Genomic DNA, 22,364 nt, shown 5'->3' with positions numbered 1-22,364 from the left:
AACATTACTATTAGTGACCTAGTACCTTAATGTCATGTTATTACATTTCTGCTTGGATTCTCTTGCCAAAATAATAGCAATAAATCGTGTTGACTGGGATTTTTTAATTTCTTATTTCACGATAATCAGTATTACTTACTGTCAATATAATATCCAAGGCATAACGTTAAACACGCTAGTGACACTATTACGTTAAACATCTTTACGCTTACCTCACAAAAAATATCTGTAAGCGTTTTTGCATCCGGACGCGAGTTTGATCATCAGCTAGTTCTAAATATGCAAAACGAGTTGTTAATGTGATCGTTTATCAAATGTTAAATTAACTAGGGCATGATAAAAGAATCCGAAACGAAATTTGCTCTTTAATTGTAAAATTGACTAGTGTCGGTTATCCATAGGTGTAAGTTGAATTTGAAAGATATCTTGTCTTGAATAAATTGAAAGTAACTGTTATCGTAATACATTATGTGATCGCCAAGACTCCAAAGAAAAGAGAGGCCATCATGTTTTTTGGACAGTGATGCAGCTGTGCACGTTACTGACTGCTTTAAACATCGTTTAAGAGAACTGTTACATGTATATGTAACATAATGTAATAATATATTGTGTAAGATCATAAGAAACGTATATGTAATTAGAAACGATAAATCGTATGCATTTAGCACCCATAATGAAGTATTTTAAACAAATGTTGATGTTCGGCATAAACCCTTGGTAAAGTGGTCGCCTGTGGTCAGTTTTAGTCAGTCCATTCGGTGACCGCAGTAGGTTTCAAACAACATGTCACTTTCAGATAGTTCAACCAGGTTTATTAGTTTATTTAAGTCTCTTCCATTTCCATTTACATAAATATACATATAAAAGACAATAAAACTACATGTAAATGATCATTCATATGGATGAATTATTAGAGACTAAACATATATCATATCACATTGTAACTATAAAATAATAACACCGGCAGAGTGTCTTGATGCGTTTGCAGCGCCTAGCAACCCACAACGACACCCCGCCACACAGTCCAGTGACTATCGATGACAGAGCACAACAACTGTTTTTGCTTTGTCCTTCTGACATGTACAATGTACACTTACTGATTGTTAATTTTGCGTAAGGCTTACTTTGATAGCTTATTCGAATCATACATGTTTCAATGTATATCTATGTTGCTAACAGTAATATCATTATTTTCTTCATTTTCATTTATGTACATGTGTAATCTCATTCTCCTGTTAACAGTACCTTATCTACATGTATTCATTTTCTTTTTTTCACTTTTTCAGTAGAATGAATAATAACAACCTTTATGTAACCAACCATGTAAGCTGTAAAATTGTTTACCAATAACTATGTACACAATGTTGTATACGTTATTTAATAAACATTCTGTTCTGTTCTGTTCTGTTCTGTTCTTCTGACCCCCTAGCAAACCACCACAAAGCCTCGACCCACGCTGCAACATTACAAGACAAGTGATCTTTACATTAATTAAAGGTCAAGCAAACTGTGTTAATCCTACCATTTATTTCAAGGTTAGAAACTGCCATAAATGAAAGTACAATAAAACAATGGGCTGTGACTAAATACAGAGTTGGTGCGCCTGTGATATATTACAGACTCCGGTATATACCGGATTAACTAAATTTAACCGAAAATATCTTAAATGCATTTATTTTGTAACCATGGTGATACCATGTCAAACTAAAGTCTTCTTTCATCAAGGGACAATACCCTGTATTTACCGTTGATAAGACAAATTAGATATGCGAGTTTCTCCCCTTATCTACCCGTAAGGTAACATAACGTATCTTATCACCAATCATTCTCATTCATCAGATGTTCGACATGGTACCCGAGACCAGGAAGGTCTAATACGCGTCAGTTGTTTCAGCCGAGACGAACCGGGAAACCATGGTAGAGCTTTGGTATGCGAGAATGATCACCAATAATCAGTGTTGTCATTATCATTCTAAAAAAGAATAGGAAGGACCAAATGGAAGTCCGTATATTTAATGCAAGAATTTTGAATAAAATATTTTCATGATCACCTCAAATATGAACAGAATCAATGACCAACCTCATGAAAACATAGCTATGATGTAAATATAATCATATAAATTAAAATCATGAAAATCATTTTCAGCAGTGATATGTGATTGAAATTTTAATTGAAAACATTCAAACTGTGAATTAAAGATATCCAGATAAGATAATTTTGATTTATCAACAGCTTTTAAAACTCGATTTGTAACATTATGTGTTGAAATAACATTTTGCTTCTAGGCTTTCTTTCGATGCGGAGATACCTGGTTATTAAATGAAAGTTATTTTTTGAGTTCAAGTTATGAAATGGACTAAGGCAGTCTGACATTGTGGAAACTTTTACTTGCAGCAATTAAAAACACATGTATTTACAATATGTAATAGTACAGAAAGAAATAACAATTAAGGACACCAGTCAAATAATTAAGTACTAAAATTTTAGGTTTATCTGACCACTATCTCATTTACATTTGCTTAGTTAATTAAGTATAATAATGTTGCGCAACAGAACATCTGGTTGTATATCAATATGGATAGCGCACACTGCATGCAGTTATGTAAATTCGCATTTCAGTGATCAAAAGTATTCACAAAATTATTTCCGAAAAAGTCAACGTCATAGGATAGATTTTTAAGATTGAAATTTGATGATTTATTTTAAAAAATCTAGTTCATTTTCTTTTATTTCTTTTCATCATAAAGGTTTTCTAACTGACCCATATACAGGCGTGGATACCTGCTGTTACAGAAGTCTTATGGTATGATCACGCTGACAGCTACTATACTTGACACTTTGCTATTAATCAGAAACACATTACACGCTTCTACATGTATATAATGAGCAAAACAGCCAACCTGCTATATGCTATTTTATTTTAATCAATATTACTGTAATATTAAAATCCATTTTAAATTAAAAGATACCAAGTTAAAAGATATATCATGTCAGTCAATTGTTCACATTTAGACTTAGAATAGTTTTGACAACAATTTGTTTGACTGTAAGCTTCGTAAACATGATAATTAAAATTAAATACTCGAATCTATGTGCCAGTAGTTTATTTTATATACTTTCAGTAGTGCTAAATTTATCTATCAATCAATTATATCATATAGCAATCTTGTAATACATATAATAACAGTAAAAATAATACAGTTGTATTATCATATAGCTGTGATTTATTCTGTTATATGCATTGATCCGATTCTGATAAATAACAATGGATGTGAAAACCCTGTAAAAGCCGTTAAGAATTCTGATTTTGTTTATAATGTCTGTATATACGACATATACATGTATTTGCCATTTTTCACATTGTATTATATTGTTAATGGCCAAAGGCAAGAATATTGCCGATTTGCTGTGAATAAAAACTTGAAAAAACTTGAAACTATAATCTCTATACTGAATCTCAAACGTTATACTATTTTTATTTCGCATGCACTAATGTCTCATTTATTTCACTTTACAAAAATGCAACCGATATATTCTGTCAGTCACAGTGTAGCGCGGATGTTAAATTTACAAAACTATAATGTGACTGTGATTTTTGACATTTCACATTCAACAATCTGTTACATTCTAAGACCGAATATTTCAGTGACACGTGGTTGCGACAATTTACATTTTTGACCGTAACAAAGACATGTGGCTGTGACATTGACTGCAATACACAGTAATATTTGACACCAGCTTTTTTTACATAAAATAAACGATATGTAACGCAAAATGCAATAAAGGCAATATTTTAAACCTTTATTTTTAAACAATCAGTCAAAAAACTTAAGCTATACAATTGTATTCCAGCTATAATAATTCTGACATCTTTGCTTCTACTACGGAATACTTCAAGCAAGACAGAGACTCTTATCAGCTAACCGAACATAACTCTGACATTTTGGACAGAGTGGCTAAAGTGCAATTTTAGCCGTTTTTTAAATGCAAATGGAAGCAAGATGCTATTGAATTACTTTAAATATTTTTGTATCATCATTCTCTTTGTTTGTTATACTTTCTCGTCATAACAGTGATAAAATTTGTTTCAGAGGAGAAACAGTATTAAATGTCCTTTAAAGTTTGCAAAAGACGTGGTTTGCTTGCATTTTATATAGGCTACATAGGGAAATACTATGGTTGATTTCAAATGAAATTGGAAGCAAGAAGAAATAGTGTTACGTAAATAAAAAATACATCAGTGAAAAGATTAGAAAATGAATTTTATGGTAGGAACAGTGATAAATTTAAATATCAGAGCAGGAAATAAGAATGGTCAAAACAAAATTTAATCCTTCTATATGCCAATGTAAATTACAGGCCTGTCTGATATCAGAAAGTCTCTGCGGCGGCTGTTATCGCACCCCGCTGCGGATAGCTTGATAAGACGCCTAAGAAGAAAAAAGTTGGGTATGTAACCCTAACCTTTAGTCAGTATATTATGCATACTATACACTAAGTGCGTGCGGACATGCAAAAAAAATTAGGTAATTTTGTGTGCGCTCAAATTGAAAATAATTCCGGGCATGCGCAGAAACGGCTGCACCAACTCTGCAATGAGAAACATTCAAAACACTGAAATGAAAAGATAAAACTATTGCCAAATTAAGAAACGTCTTAAGACTTTTATCATTTTAGATCTAAGACAATATTTACTGATCTATATAAAAACTATACCATTATTTAAAAAAAAAAAAAAACTAAAAACGACTACTTATTTACACATGCTTGAAATTTCTGATGTGCAGAACTTCTTTTTTTTTAATTCTTCTTGTATAATGTGTTATTTCTTGTACTAAATATGTTTGTCATTATACAAGAACAATTTCTACTGTTTATACATATAAACAGAGTTTAAAACACAATGTCTAAATTGTGACTTATTTACACATAAAAAAGCTTCGTCTCTGTAAAATTGAAAAGCAGGTTTTGGCACAAATTCTTATCATGTAAAATGTGCAAATAGTTTTTCTTCAGAATGCAGAACTTGAAAACCTGGGATTACTTCATTTGCTTTTTCAAACATAATCAATCTTAAGTCTTCATATAGTGAACATTCTAGAATAACATGTCTCATCTTCTAAAATCTGACAAAATGGGCACAAGCGCTGATCTACAGATAAACCTTCATATCTTCCGGTCTCAAGTCTGGTTGGTGCCACACCACATGTAAATTTACAAAAGGCTGAACGATGTTTTAAAGGCAAAAGCATAGTACAATATTTCTCTACACCATACTCTTGTTTAAAGGTACAATATGTTCTAAGCTTATTACCTCCCCTTCGTGAGCGACCAGTGACAGAATTGATTTTCAACAGCCTGGTCTAACAACCACCGCTCAACTGCCTTAACAAGTAACACTTTATACATAGGCCTGCCAATATCAGAATACCTATCAAGACCAATATCTTTCAACCGTTTTCCAACAATAATGTACCAATTTTAATTCTATCAGGTCTGGAGCCTGCCCAGAGTGCTATCCGTTTATTCAGTCTAGAACTATTTGTACAGGATATTCGAGCCCAGCAAGTAGCAATTACTTACCGTTGTCGGACATATGGAGATGACCATCCCATTTCTTCGTATAATGCTGCTACTGGCGTGTACCTACCAACGCATAAGAAAAACCTCATTGCCCTGTTTTGTACAGCATTCAAAGGATTTATTCCCCCAAGTAGAAGCCCCCATACGCTATAACAGGCCAAACAACTGCATCATCAAATTTTGTACACACATTATACGGCACACATGTATGCTAGCAATCATAAGGCCTAAGGCACGACTAGCACTTTGGGCGACCACCTAAGCTGTAATTTGAAAATAAGTGTTAATGAAGAACTAAACCTAAGTATTTATATCTATCAGTGTACTTTAAAACATACCTGTCACCTGTAAATACATATTCAGATCTATTACATTGTAAAGGACAGTGTGAAAGTGCACAATATTGCTCTTTTCTACATTTATAAACATGTAAATATTTATAAAAAATATTAATAAAATCGGCATCAGTGCAATCGCAAACACATTTCTTTACAAAAGTACACATGTATTTTAATGTTTTTTTTTTTTTTCTCAAAATTGAAACACATGTCTATACCATGATTCAAAATATGTGAAAATAGTTAATTTCTAGGACCATTTTGATTTGATGTGCATAATCTGACATAAATACGTCTTCAATTATTAACGTTTAACAGTGTTTAATCCAAAAAAAAAAAAATACATTGAATAAAAATCATTGTTTGAGTTCAAATGCGAAGGAATTTTATCACGAGGCGGACGCAACCAAGTGATATAATAAATAATAAACATCTGAACGAAAAAGAATGATTTTATTCAAGAGAAAATCAATGTCTGAGAAATATTATTCCGTTTCTAATACGTTATCATGGATTTTTATCTTCATATTCAAATATATTCAACGTATATTTGCTTGTTTCATGTGGTTTTCTTTTCCAGTGCACTGTCATGACGTTTGACTCTATGATATGTAATGTAGTATGCGCCCTTTTTCGAGATTTTTCAAAAATCGTCGGATTCTATTCATATTTGGCTTAATTAAACGTAACACAACTGCCGTTGCGAAAATGTACTTTTTATTTTATGCTGACGTCAGTAACATAGCAACATAATGACGTCAAAGCGCCATCTGTCGGCTCTTACTGAAATCAGGGTGTTTTGGGTTTGTTTTTTTTCAAAAATTCTTAGTAAAGCATGTGCTTGGTAAAACATACGATGCACATAATGCTGTGTCAGATGTATCAACGCTGGTAGAGTTGTTATACACGGTAGAAAATGTGGAAAGAAAGCTAACTGTATTGAGAAAACAGGAAGGGTTACATAAAATTGAAAAAATTGAAAATGAAAAAAAGAATATAGGTTCGTTCTCGAAATTAATTTATAACAACGTGATTACAAATAACTGTGCGAAAACTCTTTCAGGCAGTAGTTTGAATGAAAAACATCTAAAATTGGCATATGACAGATGTGAAGTTGATGGCTTAGTGTTCTGAAACCTCGGGTTAAAAGCTTCGTTAAATTAGGAAAAGCACTATTTAAATATTATGACGACAATAAAATGTCCGTAAATCGAAGTGTATGTGTGTTGTTTTCATTGGTTTATATCCAACACAATTAAACAGATCTCAAAGTATTCATTTTGTACATTTGTTTTAGTGTTTGGATATCGAAATATTAAGAAATTCAGCTGATATGTATTACCGCAAATTGTCATGATAAATATTTGACGTTACACGCACAATGCATCGCGTTTCATATAGAGTTGAATGCTGCAAAAAGGTATGCTTTTTATTAGCCCAGTTAATGCAGAAATAATAGAAGAATTCACAGCAAATTTTTGAGAAAAAAAAATTGCCGCGGCGTTTTTTTATTATATGCAGTCAAAGATGCAACAGTGCGTCAAAAACAGGTACGTTTATAACGGTTTGATGTTGTATTTTTACTGATTAACACACACTCGCAGAATTAACGGCAATGTTTCTATAGCTATTTTCGTCGTGATTGCAATGTAGTTTGAATTTTAAATTTTGATATACTAATAAAAAAGATACAACGAAAAAACACAGAAACACCCCGATTTCAGTAAGAGCCGACAGATGGCACTTTGACGTCATTATGTTGCTATGTTACCGACGTCAAAATAAAATAAAAACTACATTTACGCAACGGCAGTTGTGTCACGTGTATTTAATCCAGACTTGAATAGAATCCGACGATTTTTAAAAAATCTCGACAAGGGGCGCTTACTACCTTAAACAGTGCACAAGTGTTGCATTATAACTTAGTTTCCGTCCTCTTATATTAGTAGGAAAATTTTAGTGTTAGAATCATGTATATATTTGAACGTACTTCTATTTGGCGCGCCGACGTCATGTATTGACAGGAGGAGGAAATATTGCCTCGTAATATATTATGCAAGGACTTACCTGCTCTGAATGCAGTATCAATACAGGGTCTAGCGTTTGATTCAAGATTTTTTAAGAGGAATTTTGCTAATTTACTGTTTAAAAACGATGATAGTAAATCAAAATCAATATTATCAAGTTCAATAATGGTGACACGGCCTTTTTATTTTGTTTGATACTTTAGTGCTCTTGATTTTATAACTTAAACCCCGTTTGATGGATGGAACATAATGGTCACATTAGACAACAATACATTCAACAATTTAGTTGTTTTTTCCCGAGAAATAAAACATGCAATTAAGTCCTATTTCGTTTTCTTTCAAAGGTCTCTTTCAAGATAGTTAAAATATAAACAGTTATTTTGTTCATTTTCTCTGTGACGTATATTTTATTGGTGTGAATTTATGTAAGGCATATCATGCGAGAAAGACAATCTTATGACAATAATTAACCCATACGACTTTGACTGGAGTGTAACGAATACAATTGTTTTCCTACCAATCAACACCGATTATGGTTACTTTATCAAGACAATATATAATAATCATAGTAACATACTAATATACGTAATCAACCATATAAGTGTTTACTTTTATTGTCTTACTAAGCCGGCGTATGGTGAGATTGACGTTATTTTTATATCGAAAAAATTACGTCAAGCGTCACGTTACATTGGGGGAAGGTCTCACACAATATGTTTGCAGGAGAATGTTTCAATGTATAAAAAAAACATGTAGAGGTGTTCCCTATAACAGTTGATAAATGTACTTTTTTCAACAGCACACAGAAAGTGTTGATGTTTTTCCATGATTATGCATTAAAGACATCTGGATGTTAGAATAATTTTCAAAATTAAACTCTTATTAATGCATTTTTGGCGGTCGTATCCAAAGGAACCAATGAAAAAATGAATATATTGGTAAAACATATATCTCGTATTACAGTGAGGTAATGCCTGTAACGTAGTTGAGTGGACCTTTGTATTATGACCAGGCACTCATGTGAAAGTTTCTCTTAAGATTGGAATTCAGCTCGGTTTCATTAACACCTGATGGTGAGGCAAAACTAGGGCATGATTAAAATACTTGTGAAAGTTTAGGTGTGAGACCTTCAAATCATAATGGTGTACAGTTTTGTTGGTGGTGATTTTTTTTATTCCAAGATGTACGATTTTACGACTATTTACGTCAGAAAACCTGGACATGATTGTGTGTACATACTGGGGAGTAATTGGATGATTATTGTTTGTTTCCTCTTTCTGTGGTAAATGATATTTTATAAATATGCTCCAAGAGTGTCCGTGCTACATAGTCGCATCTTTCCACTGCACGATAGTAGACACACCAGCCGCTCAAACAAGGTAATGTCTAATTTATCACCATTATTTCATCAGATTTTATTAGATTTTTTACTCCTTTGTTAGTCAAACTTTACTCTGATGCATATTTTTCTAGACAGGGTTTTATGCTACACGACACACAGTGTGCTTTCATTTGAGAATATTTTCATTTACTGACCTTTTTTTTTTACTTTGTGATTTAGATATGAACGATTAACAGTACTCCATGGCAGGATAATTTTCCCAAAAAAGGAACTGATAAAATGTCCTGTTTTGAAATGTCTCATTGAAGAATTGCTAATGAATGTATTTATTTTCAGTCGTTTTATTTTTACATGACTGGTATATTTTCATGATGATCCTCGTTAGCAATATTATGTCTTATAAAAAGTCACAGAAACAGTCAGAATGATGTATAACGTAATTTGGTTTTTGAATGAATATCAATCTAAGAATCAAACAATTAAACCTGTGATTAGTTTATTTGTTGAAACTGTTTACTTATATGCTTTTAACCTTCGCAATAAAAATCAAGTGTGAATTGAGCTTTTAGCATTCTAAATTGACTGCAGACGCAATTAGTACAATGTATAATATTTGTCTAATAGTTACATTGTGTTGTATTATTTTTACAGACCTGAAATATGAGGTACCTCAATGTTTTACTGTTAGTTGTAGCCGGCATCGCTAGCGTCACTGCTTTTGGTAAACATTACGGTGGCTACATGGGGTATGGTTCACTGTTTGGCGGTATAAGATATGGATATCCACATTATGGCTATGGTAAAATGCTTGGCGGCTACGGATATGGTTCATATTACGGTGGATATAAAGGCGTTGGTCATGGGTATGGCAGATACGGCTATCCATATTCTGGGATTGGCTACGGGTCTCTTTATGGCGGTCTCGGCTATGGGTCCTTGTATGGCGGATACGGCCATGGTTCCTTGTATGGCAAACACGGTTATGGATCTCTCCAGGGGAGTTATCGTGGATATGGTTTTCCGTATAGGTACAGATATGGAAAATATCCTCACCGTTATTCCAGTAAGTACATGTTTCTAATAAATCGTTATTAGTCTTTAGATTATCTCAGTCATTTGCTTTGAGATGTTTTATATTTCATGTTATATTTCTACGATGAAAAAAGGTTTGAAGCACGATAACTTTAACTTTACTCTACTGACTGAGTAGCAATTAATATATTGCTCTAAAGGAATAGATGTTACAATATAATAATAATAATAATAAATATAATAATTACAATAATAAAAACTTTATTTAACGAGGGAACACATTTAAGCAAGCCAATCTTCCATGAGATCCTCAACAATTGCATGCATTTAAACAAAGCATAATAATCAGTCGATAAGAAAAACAATTATCTCACAGGCAGAAATAGCACGACGATTCCAAAACATTTATGTAAAGTCAAGAACCTTAGATTTAAGAAAATAGCAAGTAAAATATAAAATGAAAACCTTGTTACGGGTAGTAAATTATATTTACAGTGCATTTTTTCACAGTTTCATGAATATTTTATTTGTTTTCAGTTAAGAAGTACGGATACGACTACTGAGCTGCGATGATTTCTGTTCCTCAAACACCATGCTGTCATTCCATTTTATCTTTGAAAGTTTGATTGTTCTCTTTACTTGCTGGTTTAGTTGTGCGCGAATGTGTTCTAGTTGTTAAGTCAAAAATTAAGTACCAACGTTCTCAGGCTCGAGTGTAAATATTGTTTTTACCGTTGTTGTAAGAATGCTGTTCTGTTTGTCCATTTATTAATAAAGTGCTATATAAATCGACTTACTTTGCTTTGATTTTCCATTATAAAAGAGCGACCGTTCGCTCTGTTTGGCGAATTATCTTTGATCAATTCCTAAAGAATATGTTTACTTATCACAAGTGGGAGCTGACAGAGTGAGAGCATCCCCGGCCTTTCAACAATTCAATTGTTTTGTAAGAATGAAGTTTCCTCAGTGGGAAAATGTGATATTTTATCATTGTCCTTGAAACATAAGTTGTATACATGTGTTCTTACCTTACAAATTACACATAGTCAGGCCCATTTTAATCAAATTAATAGCCTTATTTTCATAAAAGTCTATCGTTATAATCTTTATAAAAAATACACCCCCCCCCCCTTATTTATTTTATATAAAGATAGACTTCTATGGTCTTATTGGTAGAATTTCAGACTCCTGTGTTTTTATTTACCATGGCTTTAAATGTGAGACAATACACATAAACCCTATTTTAAGAACAGTTTAAACCTATTATACCTTAAACCCAGCAATTTTCTGGTACCCATTTACAGCTGGGTCAACTGAGGCGATTGTGATAAAGTGCCTTGCCCAAGGACACAGCTCAATGGGAGTAACCAGGAATCGAACCTGGGGCCTCCACCTCCATAGGAAAACGTCTTAGTCCTCTCGACCAATGCGTCCACAGGTACGGTAGTCAAACTAATTTGACGCGATCCTAGGAAATACTGAGATAATATTTTCATATGAGCAATATCTCCAGTCACATCAAACACTCCAAAGACCAAAATAGTGGAGGAAATTTCCAATGAAAATTTCATCGCTGCTGGCCCTTTACATGCTGTAGGTTTAAACAGGCTGATGACATTGTCCAATCCGGCTTAAAAGCCCTATTGAGTTATTGCCCAATCAGGCTTAAATTTATGAAAAGAAGTGTAAAATTATGGTCATATCATATACATTGACTTGACAGCGATTCTTGAAAGTCCTAGAAACTTGGTACATTTTGTCTGTCCGTCCGTGCATGCGTCCGTGCGTCTGTCTGTTTGTCCTGACCATAACTTCGACATGCATGGAGCAATCTTGTTTGTGTTTGGCATGAATGTTAACCTCAGTGAGACGGAGTGTGATGCACAAACCCCAGGTTCCTATCTCAAAGGTCAAGGTCACACTTACAGGTCAAATGTCAAATTCAATAATGACTTTGTCGGGAGCATTTCTTGTTCATGCATGGAAGGATTTAATGTTACTTGGCACAAATGTTCACCACAATGAGACGAAGTGTCACGTGCAAGAACCAGGTCCCTAGGTCTAAGGTCAAGGTCACACTTAAAGGTCAAAGGTCAGATACCAGAATGACATTTTCTGGAGCATTTCTTTTTCATGCACGGAGGGATTTTGATGTAACGTGGCACAGTTGTTCACCATCATGAGACAGATTATCATACGCAAGAACCTAGAATTACTTCCCTTTGTTGTTACTATGAATAGCTTATATTGTAACTTTTTTATTACTGGTTGTAGAGAAAAATCAAGACCATTTTTCTGTAGTACAACATGTATGTTACATCTAATTTTGAGTGGTATTTTGACCTATCTATACTGGTAAGGACTTAGATTTTTTTTAAGATTTACTTCTCTTTGTTGTTACTATAAATAAACTTTTTGCAATCATTTTGCATAGCTCGACTATTTTTGCATGCAAGTACATACAGCTATCATTTAAAGGCATATAGCTTGGAAACTTATTTTTTTTCTTTTTCTAGGTCAATTACCAACCTCACTGGGTCAAGTTCCATAACTCTGACATGTATTTTGAGCAAATTATGCCCTCTTTTGGACTTAGAAAATTCTGGTTTAAGTTTACATGCAAGTTACTATCTCCAAAACTAATGCAGATATTGGATTGAAACTTAACATGTGTCTTCAGGGTTATAAAACTAGTTGATAGCATCAAGTCCCATTACTCCAACCTGCATTTTAGCCAAATTATGCCCCCTTTTGGACTTAAAAAATCCTGGTTAAAGTTTTGTGTGCAAGTAGATACAGCTATTACCAAAAGGCATAGAGATTTGAAACTTATTTTTTTCTTTTTCTAGAAATATTACCAATCTCACTGGGTCAAGCCCATAACTCTGACATGTATTTTGGGCAAATTATGCCCCCTTTTGGACTTAGAAAATTCTGGTTAAAGTTTTACATGCAAGTTACTATCTCCAAAACTAATGCAGATATTGAATTGAAACTTCACATGTGTCTTTGGGGTTATAAAACTAGTTGATAGCATCAAGTCCCATAACTCTGACCAACATTTTAGCCAAATTATGCCCCCTTTTGGGCTTAGAAAAAATCCTGGATAAAGTTTTGCATGCAAGTACATACAGCTATTACTTAAAGGCATATAGACTTGACACTTATTTTTTCATTTTCTAGATCAATTACCAACCTCACTGGGTCAAGTCCCATAACACTTACATCTGTTTTTGGCAAATTATGCCCCCTTTTGGACTTAGAAAATTCTGGTTAAAGTTTACATGCAAGTTACTTTCTCCAAAACTAATGCAGATATTGAATTGAAACTTCACACTCTGATATGCATTTTGGTCAAATTATGTCCTCTTTCGAACTTAAAACTCATTTGATATTTAACATTTTGGGTAATATTTCCTGCTTCTGGGACAATATTTCGAATAGTCAAGCTTGGCTGTCTTACGGACAGCTCTTGTTTTATTTGGCATAAATGTTTGCCTCAATGAGACAGTGTGTCGTGTGCAACTCCCGGTCCTTTTGACACCAGGCGGGCTTTACATGTTGCCCATGGGCATTTAGTTTCAGTAAGCCGCCATCTTGACTTCCGGGCTCTGGTACAAAATTTTCGACTATTCTAAAATGCATATATCGTCAGCATCCCATTGTTTCAATAATTGCTACAGTCTACATAAAAATATTGGACTCCATATTTTTCATAAATTTGGCATTTCGATAGATGAATAGTATATTTCATAAATAACCATTAGAGAGTATAAAGAAAGTGTAACATCCTATGATTAAACTAAATCGAAATGATGGGGGTTGGGGTCTTACTTTAGTCACCATATTAAAAATGCACTGCCTCTCTTTGAAACACAAACTTTAAATGACATAATTGTAATTGTGGAATATGTACAAAGTTCACGGGACTTACAAAATCAGTTAGTAAAGTCACTGCAAACTAGAGGTACAACAGAACGTGTCTTAAATGCTTTAGTTAATTTCATACAGAAAAGGTGTTTTACACGGTGTATTCCGGTATTCCAGACTTATGCTTCTACGTCAAAGGTCAAGGTCACTATTGAAGGTCAAGTAAAAACTGTTTCTGCTCTATAACTGTTATATGCATTGATGGAGTATCTTAGTGGTCCACACGAACGTTTCAAATGATGAGACAATATGTCAACCCATGATCTATGCTTGTCGGTTAAAGGACAAGGTTATTGTTTGAGGTCAAGTAAAAATTTGTTTCTTTTCCATAACATTTAATTTCACTGAAGATTTTTTTTATTACTACACACAAATGTTCCACATGTTTAGACTATGTGTCGCGCACATGACCCATGATTGTCGATCAAAGGTCAAAGTCACTACTGAAGGTCAAGTAAAATTGTTGCGACTCCATAACTTTTATGCACATTGATGGATTATCTTAGTACTGCACACAAATGTTCCCCATGACGAGACAATGTGTCGCATACATGATCTGTGCTTATAGGTCAAGGTCATTACTGAAATTTAACTAAAAATGGTTTTTGTTTCATTGCTCCTATTTTTAGTCAAACACTGTTGCCAACAACCACGAGGGACTAACACTATCAAATTTTTATACCAGTCGGGGACTTCTGCATTGCTATTGCAACTCGATCACTTGTTAAAATCATATTGGCAATAATGACTGGAATCATAGTTTCTGACTGTAATATTTGAAATATGTCATTTAAGAAAAAATCTCTTTTATTAGCTCGACTATTCAAAGAATAGGGGAGCTATCCTACTCGCCCCGACTGAGCGTGAGCGTCACACAAATGTTAAAGTTTGCGTACCACCCCAAATATTTTCAAAGTCCATTGAGATGTTGCTTTCATATTTTGCATACTTGTTTACCATAATGACCCCAGTCTAAACAGGAGCAGACAACTCTATCAAGCATTTTGACTGAATTATGGCCCCTTTTCGACTTAGAATATGCTTATTGTAATGTTAAAGTTTGCGTACCACCCCAAATATTTTGAAAGTCCATTGAGATATTGCTTTCATATTTTGCATACTTGTTTACCATCATGACCCCAGTCTGTAAAAAGGAGGAGGCAACTCTGTTAAGCATTTTAACTGAATTATGGCCCCCTTTTCGACTTAGAATATGCTTATTGTAATGTTAAAGTTTTACTCATAGCTTATACCATCACGCACTGAGAATAGTCGAGCGCGCTGTCCACCGACAGCTCTTGTTTAATACCAGGTACTGGTCAAATCTCAGGCCTGGGCCTCATGCCCTCTTAGTAAATTAAAAACCTGCAAATCTGTTTATGCATAGTATACATTTCATCCCGAAATTTTGAAAAAAAAGAAGTGACATCAGCAGTTTCGATACAATCAATCTGTAATTAAATAGATTGAAAAACCTGTCATTTTTTGTTATTTATTAATTGATAAATTATCTGTAAATTCTTCCAATTTTTAGATCTGCTGTCTGTGTGTGCTTAGAGTGGTTTTCCGGACGGACAAAAGGCCAGTTTATAGATTTCTGCCATTAGTCAACATCGGAATTGTCATTTGTTTTAACACTGCAATTCAAAATGGCCGAAGGATCAAGTGAACCAGGTCTAGCACAGAAAAAGCAGAAATTATTCACCATGGATGAGCATTCAACTTCACCCTTTCCACCTGTCTCAGAAGAAAACAAGAAAGAAGTGAAGACAGCAATTACGGAATTGTGTAGTAATATAAATTGGTCGTTCAACATGATAAAATTCACACACAGCAATGCAAATACAAACAGCTGCTTCTCAGAGGCATCTTCTACTTTTATCAGATCTACTGACTTTGGTGTTCCAAATCGGTTTCATTTGTATCCATTTGCAGATGTATTTTACACAGGAATCAATGTGTTGAGAAGTTATCTCAGTGATTCAACATTTGTTCCACGAGACAAAGCCAACTTAATCGCACTACAGAGGCTCCTGTTTGTTCTGAATAGTATGGAAGGTAAAATGTTACTGTTATAGTTTTTAGCCATGTCTGTCCGCCACTCTTCATTTCCCATCAATAACTTGAGAACTGTTTCTATTAGGGCCTTCAAACTTCGTAGGATGGAAAGGCTTACGGAGTAGACGAGCCTTAGAGCTTTCGGGGTCACTTGATCAAGGTTAAGGTCACAGGAGCCTGAACATGGAATATTGTTTCTAATCAATCACTGGAGAACCAGTTTATCCAGAATGCTGAACCTTTATAGGATGATTGAACCTGCAGAGTAAATCATGACCCCTATAAATTTTGGGGTCATTTGATCAAAGGGCAAGGTCACAGGGGCCAAAACATGGAAAACTGTTTCTGTTCAATAACTGGAGAACCATTTCACATAGATCCTTCATACATCGTAGGATGATTGGACATGCAAAGTAGATGACACCTATATTGATTTTGGGATAACATGATCAAAGGTCAAGATCACGGGGTCCAGAACATTGAAAAACATTTCCGGTCCACAACTTGAGAACAACTTGAGCCAGAATAATGAAACTTCACAGGATGGTAGCATATGCCTAGTGATCTTGGGACCATTCTTTTAGAGGCCAAGGTCACAGGGGCCAGAACATGAGCAGAACATGAAAAATATGTTTCGGATCCATAACTTAAGAACCTCCTGACCCAGAACATTGAAACTTCATAGGCTGATGGACATGCCTAAACAATTATCACTATAACATTTCAGTCACTAAGCCATCAGTGTTTCTTTGACTTTCGTTTCTGTTCCCTATTGACTTCTTTCTTTGGGGGAGATGTGAAGTTTTCTAGAGAAACATCTTCTAGTTTAATTTTGTGAATTAAATTTTGTGGTATTACCTAAAAGTGTGGTCTCGTGGAGACCTGATATTGTGGTTTTTAATTGTAAAGTTAAACCACGAAATAAACAAAAGGTATTCCTGCAAGAAGCAGATATATAGGTATTTTTTAACTTACAGACTCCCTGGCAGTCAAAATTTTAATACAAGAGCATTGCTTGGAGGTCCAATGCTCATCTGAAAATGCTTGACATAAGGCAATATGCCAGAAAAGAGTAACTTCTTACTTATTTATCATGTTTATGACAAAGATATATAAAGTTTCAAAGCTATAACATTGAAGAAAAGTGAACCTAAACAAAGAAATAATCAGGATACATGTATACCAATTTTTTAACCTAGAAAGGGCCCCTCACTCTTATTTGCATTTATCAGAATTATGTCCCTTTATGAATCTTGAAAATTGGAATTTCATGGTTAAGATTTTTGTTTGGGTCAATTTTAATCAGTACTGTAAGAGGTACAGCTTTGAAATTTTACACTTGTTTATTATCATTAGATAAGCAAGTAGGTCAAAATCATAACTCTCCCTTGCACTTTATGAAAATTATGGCATTATAACACTTGTGATGTAACAAAAAACAGTATAAACATGTTGAAATTGCTATTTTCTGTCTTATAAGATGTATGAATCGCATTGATTATAATTACAGATATTTGCCTTCGATTGGAAAATGTACCAGAGGAAGATGAAACTGGCTGGACTTTGTCTTCGGTCCGTCATCTTCTGAAAGAGCTGGCAGTAAATCAAGACTATATAATAGATAGGCAGACAAAGCACAAACGAAATAAGTGTTCATGTGGATGTGCAGAGAAAATTACCGGAACTTATGGAGACATTAGCATGGGTATGTATATATGTGTATAATCATATAATATTTGGTACTTTTAGTTGTAATTTTTAGCTCGACTGTTCGAAGAATAGGGGAGCAATCCCACTCACTCCGGCGTCGGCGTTAGCGCGAGCGTTAGCGTTAGCGCGAGTGTCACACAAATGTTAAAGTTTGCGTACCACCCCAAATATTTTCAAAGTCCATTGAGATATTGCTTTCATATTTTGCATACTTGTTTACCATCATGACCTCAGTCTGTAAAAAGGAGGAGGCAACTCTATCAAGCATTTTGACTGAATTATGGCCTCTTTTCGACTTAGAATATGCTTATTGTAATGTTAAAGTTTGCATACCACCCCAAATATTTCCAAAGTCCATTGAGATATTGCTTTCATGTTTTGCATACTTGTTTACCATCATGACCCCAGTCTGTAAAAAGGAGGAGGCAACTCTATCAAGCATTTTGACTGAATTATGGTCCCTTTTCGGCTTAGAATATGCTTATTGTATGTTAAAGTTTTACTCATAGCTTATATTATACTATCAAGCACTGAGAATAGTCGAGCGCGCTGTCAACTGATAGCTCTTGTTATATATCTTTTCAACTCCAAAGAAGACATTGTATTTAGCTTGGCCATTCACAATTTCTTGAGAGCTATTCTACCCACTGTGGTGTTGTCAGCTCCGTGGTTAAATGTTTGCATGTAACTGGTAAGATGTCATTAACCATTGCATGTATTGGACTGAACCGTTACACAGGACTTGCTATCAAACTTACTAAAATAACCAGGTAAGATAACTCCTGGTTGAATTTTATTCAAATTATGGGCCTTCACCAACTAAGAAAATTTGGTTAAAGCTTTGTGTACATCTACCAAGCTGTAGCTCACAAAAAAATCTAGATAACTCTTGGTTGAATTTGATACAAATCATGGCGGGTTTTCAACACACATAAAATCCATTTAAAGTTTACTGTGCAACATACTATCAAGTATCTCGGTAACAATTATATTGTATTGTATTTAGATATCCCAGTTATCTGACATACTGGCATAACCAAGTTAGATAACTCTTGCAGAAAATTTGGACATTAACAATATAAAGTCCTTATTGAATTGGCCTGGTTTAACTAACAAGGCAATTTGAATAGTCATTCAGAGCTGTCCTGAGATGGCTGTTTTCTTAAAGTTAGAAAAATAGTTTCTCTAAATGAATGGTTTCCTTTCATTCAGCCGCTCACCGATGTTAGCTCGAGCCTCACTTGGATGTTGAATTCCTCATGTGAGGAAGCCAACCAGCTGGCTTACGGAAGGTCTGTGGTTCTACTCACATGTCCGCTCATAATGAAAAAACGTACGGAAGGGCACCTAGTATCTTCCTGCAACATCAAGGTTGGAAAGTCGCCATATTATGACCAATAATTGTGTTGATGCGATGTCAAACCCAACAAAAACCAGGGGCCTCCGTGGCCGAGTGGTTAAGGCCGCTGGCTTCAAATCACTTGCCCCTCGTCGATGTGGGTTCGAGCCTCACTTGGGGCGTTGAACTTTTCATCTGAGGAAGCCATCCAGCTGGCTTACGGAAGGTCGGTGGTTCTACCCAGGTACCCGCTTGTGATGAATTGATGCACGGAGGGGCACCTGGGGTCTTCCTCCATCATTAAAGCTGGAAAGTCGCTATATGACATATAATGTGTTGGTGCGACGTTAAAGCCAACAACAAAATCCAAAATCTTCTTTCAGGTCATGCAGAGACATGGCATGGAGCAGTAGATGTTTTACTAGGAAACCAGTCACTTGCTCTTGGAATGTATCCTGTAGAAAGAGAAACAGATGATGAGGATAGTGATACAGGTGAAGATGATGAAGCAAAGCTCAGCATATTTACAAATAAATTGATTGCAGAATCTGTTGTTTCTGCATTTCTGGTGAGACGCAGATGTCCCGAACTTAAGACGTTCCTAATTCCAACCATTGGAGTTTCAAGACAAAAACTGATCTTCCATTTTTATGATCCCGAACAGGACATTTTTCTTGAAACGGATACCCAGCATCTTTTCTGTAAAATTGATGGACCAAAGATAATGCAAATGCCAGTCATCTTGGCACTTGTGTTCCGGTATATCAAATCCTATGCAGGTTAGGGGCTTTCACTCAGATTTCTTAAATCATTTGTCTGAAGGAAAGAAAGAGCTATATGAAAAGAGTTTGCAGTATGGTAGTTGTCATCAACAAGCAAACATTTCATCAATAAGGAGAAGTGATCCCATTTGGGTACTTGTGCCTGGAATGCCGGCAGGCTCATCTTTCATTGATTAAAAAAAACCCATTATAGACATTGTTCTGTCTTATACTATCCCAAACAGCCAAGTGTCTGTAAATTTATATGTCCATACACTTCCACTGATTTTTATCTTGACTATATGGAGAGCTATCCTATTAGACTCTACATCAGATTCCACCCCTTTGGCTTTTTGACGCACTTTCTCTATCTCAGTAATTACTTGATCGACTTTTTATGGAACGCCCCTGGCGGGCGGGAATAGGAATGAAAACCTTGTCCGGAGCATTTCTTCTTCACGCATAGCGCGATTTTGATATAACTTGGCACAAATTTTCACCACCACAAGACGGAGTGTCTTGCGAAAGAACCAGGTCCCTAGGTCTAAGGTCATGGTCACACTTAGAGGCCAAAGGTCAGATACAAGAATGAAGCATTTCTTCTTCATGCATGGAGGGATTTTGATGTAACTGGGCAAAATTATACACCATCATGAAACAAAATGTGTCATGCACAGTTCCCTTCTTTAGAATTACTTCCCTTTGTTGTTGCTATAAATAGCTTATATTGTAACTTTTTCATTACTAGTCGTAGGAAAAAATCGAGACCACTTTTCTGTAGTACAATATGCATGCTACCTGGTAAAGATTTTTGTGTGGACTTACAAATTTTTTTTAAGATTAACTTCCCTTAGTTGTTACTATAAATAACTTATATTGTAACTATTTTATAATTGACCGTAGGGAAAAACCAAGACCACTTTTCTGTGGTACAACATAAATGTTACTTTCCAATTTTAGGTGAATTTTAAGGTATCTCTACCTGATAAGGATTTTTTTTTGTGGACTTATAAAAACAAAAGACTTACAATAATTACTAAACAACCACAAAATTAAAATTCCAATTGCAAATACAGCTGCTAGAGTAAAGAAATTTGCTGTGACGGGCGTATATTGTGACATTCTGTTCAAAGTTAAATTAGTTTCTCCTCATCACCTACTTCATATGGTGTAAGGGCCATAATTCCGGCCCCAGTAGCTATCTCATGAAATATGCTCACTTTTTATTTAGAATTTCAGGTAAAAGTAATATGATGCTTTTTCACTGTTTCTGAATGGATTTGATTCAAACTTACAACAACTGTTACTCACCATCACTCACATCTTATCGCACAAGAGCCTTATATTTGTTACCAATATTTCTTGAATAATGTCTCGTTCTTTATTTAAAAGATTTCGTTAAAGCCCTGCTCCCCGGCTATTCAAATTCTTTTGTGTGTATGCAACCCATGATTACAATAGGTAACAGTTAACGGCCACGTGCCACACATTAGCACGCAAAACCACAGATATTTCATATAGAATTTTATATGAAATAGACTCTATTTTAACAAGTGTCACTGTTCATAGTCAGGTTTTTCATGCGTTTTCAGTGACAATTCAAGGTTAAAAGGTAGGACGGGAGCAGGGCTTTAAATTGTCAAAATTGATGCACTTTCACTATATCTTTGTTATTTTGGAATGAATATGATTCAAACTTGTGATAGTGGTTCCACATTATCGCTCATGTCACACGATTCAAGGCCTATAACTCCATCATCAATAGTTTATTAATTGTATCCCCATTTTGAGCTCACCTGCCACATAGTGTCAAGGTGAGCTTTTCTGCTCACCTTTCTTCGTCAGTCCATCCGTCCGTGCGTCAACAATTTCTTGTCTGCATGATAGAGGTTTCATTTATGATTTTATTTTAACCAAACTTGCACACAGCTTGTATCACCATAAGATCTCGATTCTTTTCTTGATCTGGGTTCCAGAGTTATGGCCCCTAAAAGCGCTAAAATGAGCTATTTTGACCTTGTCTGCACAATAGCAGCTTCATTTATGATTTGAATTTAATCAAACCTGCACAAAACTTGTGTCACCATAAGATCTCGGTTCCTTTCTTGAATTGGACAGATTCCTTTATGGGTTCCAGAGTTATGTCCACTGAAAGGGCCCAATTTAGCTATTTTGACCTTCTCTGCACAATAGCAGCTGCATTTATGATTTGATTTTAACCAAGCTTGCACACAACTTGTATC

The 22,364-nt window shown here is 34.9% G+C and overlaps 2 protein-coding genes across 2 annotated transcripts in view; one reads left to right on the top strand and one right to left on the bottom strand.

The window, feature by feature from the left end:
* Positions 1–200, bottom strand: part of LOC128548618 (neprilysin-like) — a 31,094-nt gene extending 30,894 nt beyond the window's left edge. Inside the window, exon 1 of the mRNA XM_053523983.1 lies at positions 140–200. Within this exon, the coding sequence (XP_053379958.1) occupies positions 140–200 (61 nt within the window). The remainder of the gene's footprint in view (positions 1–139) is intronic.
* Positions 201–9,176: 8,976 nt separating this feature from the next.
* Positions 9,177–10,886, top strand: LOC123528087 (keratin-associated protein 19-3-like). The gene is made up of 2 exons (XM_045307837.2): positions 9,177–10,354; positions 10,861–10,886. Exons 1-2 carry the CDS (start codon positions 9,952–9,954, stop codon positions 10,884–10,886), a joined length of 429 nt encoding a protein of 142 aa, XP_045163772.2. The 5' UTR covers positions 9,177–9,951.
* Positions 10,887–22,364: the final 11,478 nt, after the last annotated feature.

The sequence above is a fragment of the Mercenaria mercenaria genome, chromosome 14, assembly GCF_021730395.1.
Source record: "Mercenaria mercenaria strain notata chromosome 14, MADL_Memer_1, whole genome shotgun sequence".
In the NCBI taxonomy this organism is placed as follows: Eukaryota; Metazoa; Mollusca; class Bivalvia; order Venerida; family Veneridae; genus Mercenaria; species Mercenaria mercenaria.
The sequence above is the reverse complement of the archived record's forward strand: the minus strand, read 5'-3'. Positions and strand labels throughout refer to the sequence as shown.

Excerpts from the sequence above, each read along its gene's own strand:
- LOC123528087 (XM_045307837.2), top strand. The coding sequence starts at position 9,952 with ATGAGGTACCTCAATGTTTTACTGTTAGTTGTAGCCGGCATCGCTAGC. Across the intron at positions 10,355-10,860 it reads ATATCCTCACCGTTATTCCA|TTAAGAAGTACGGATACGAC; the intron begins GTAAGTACATGT and ends ATTTGTTTTCAG.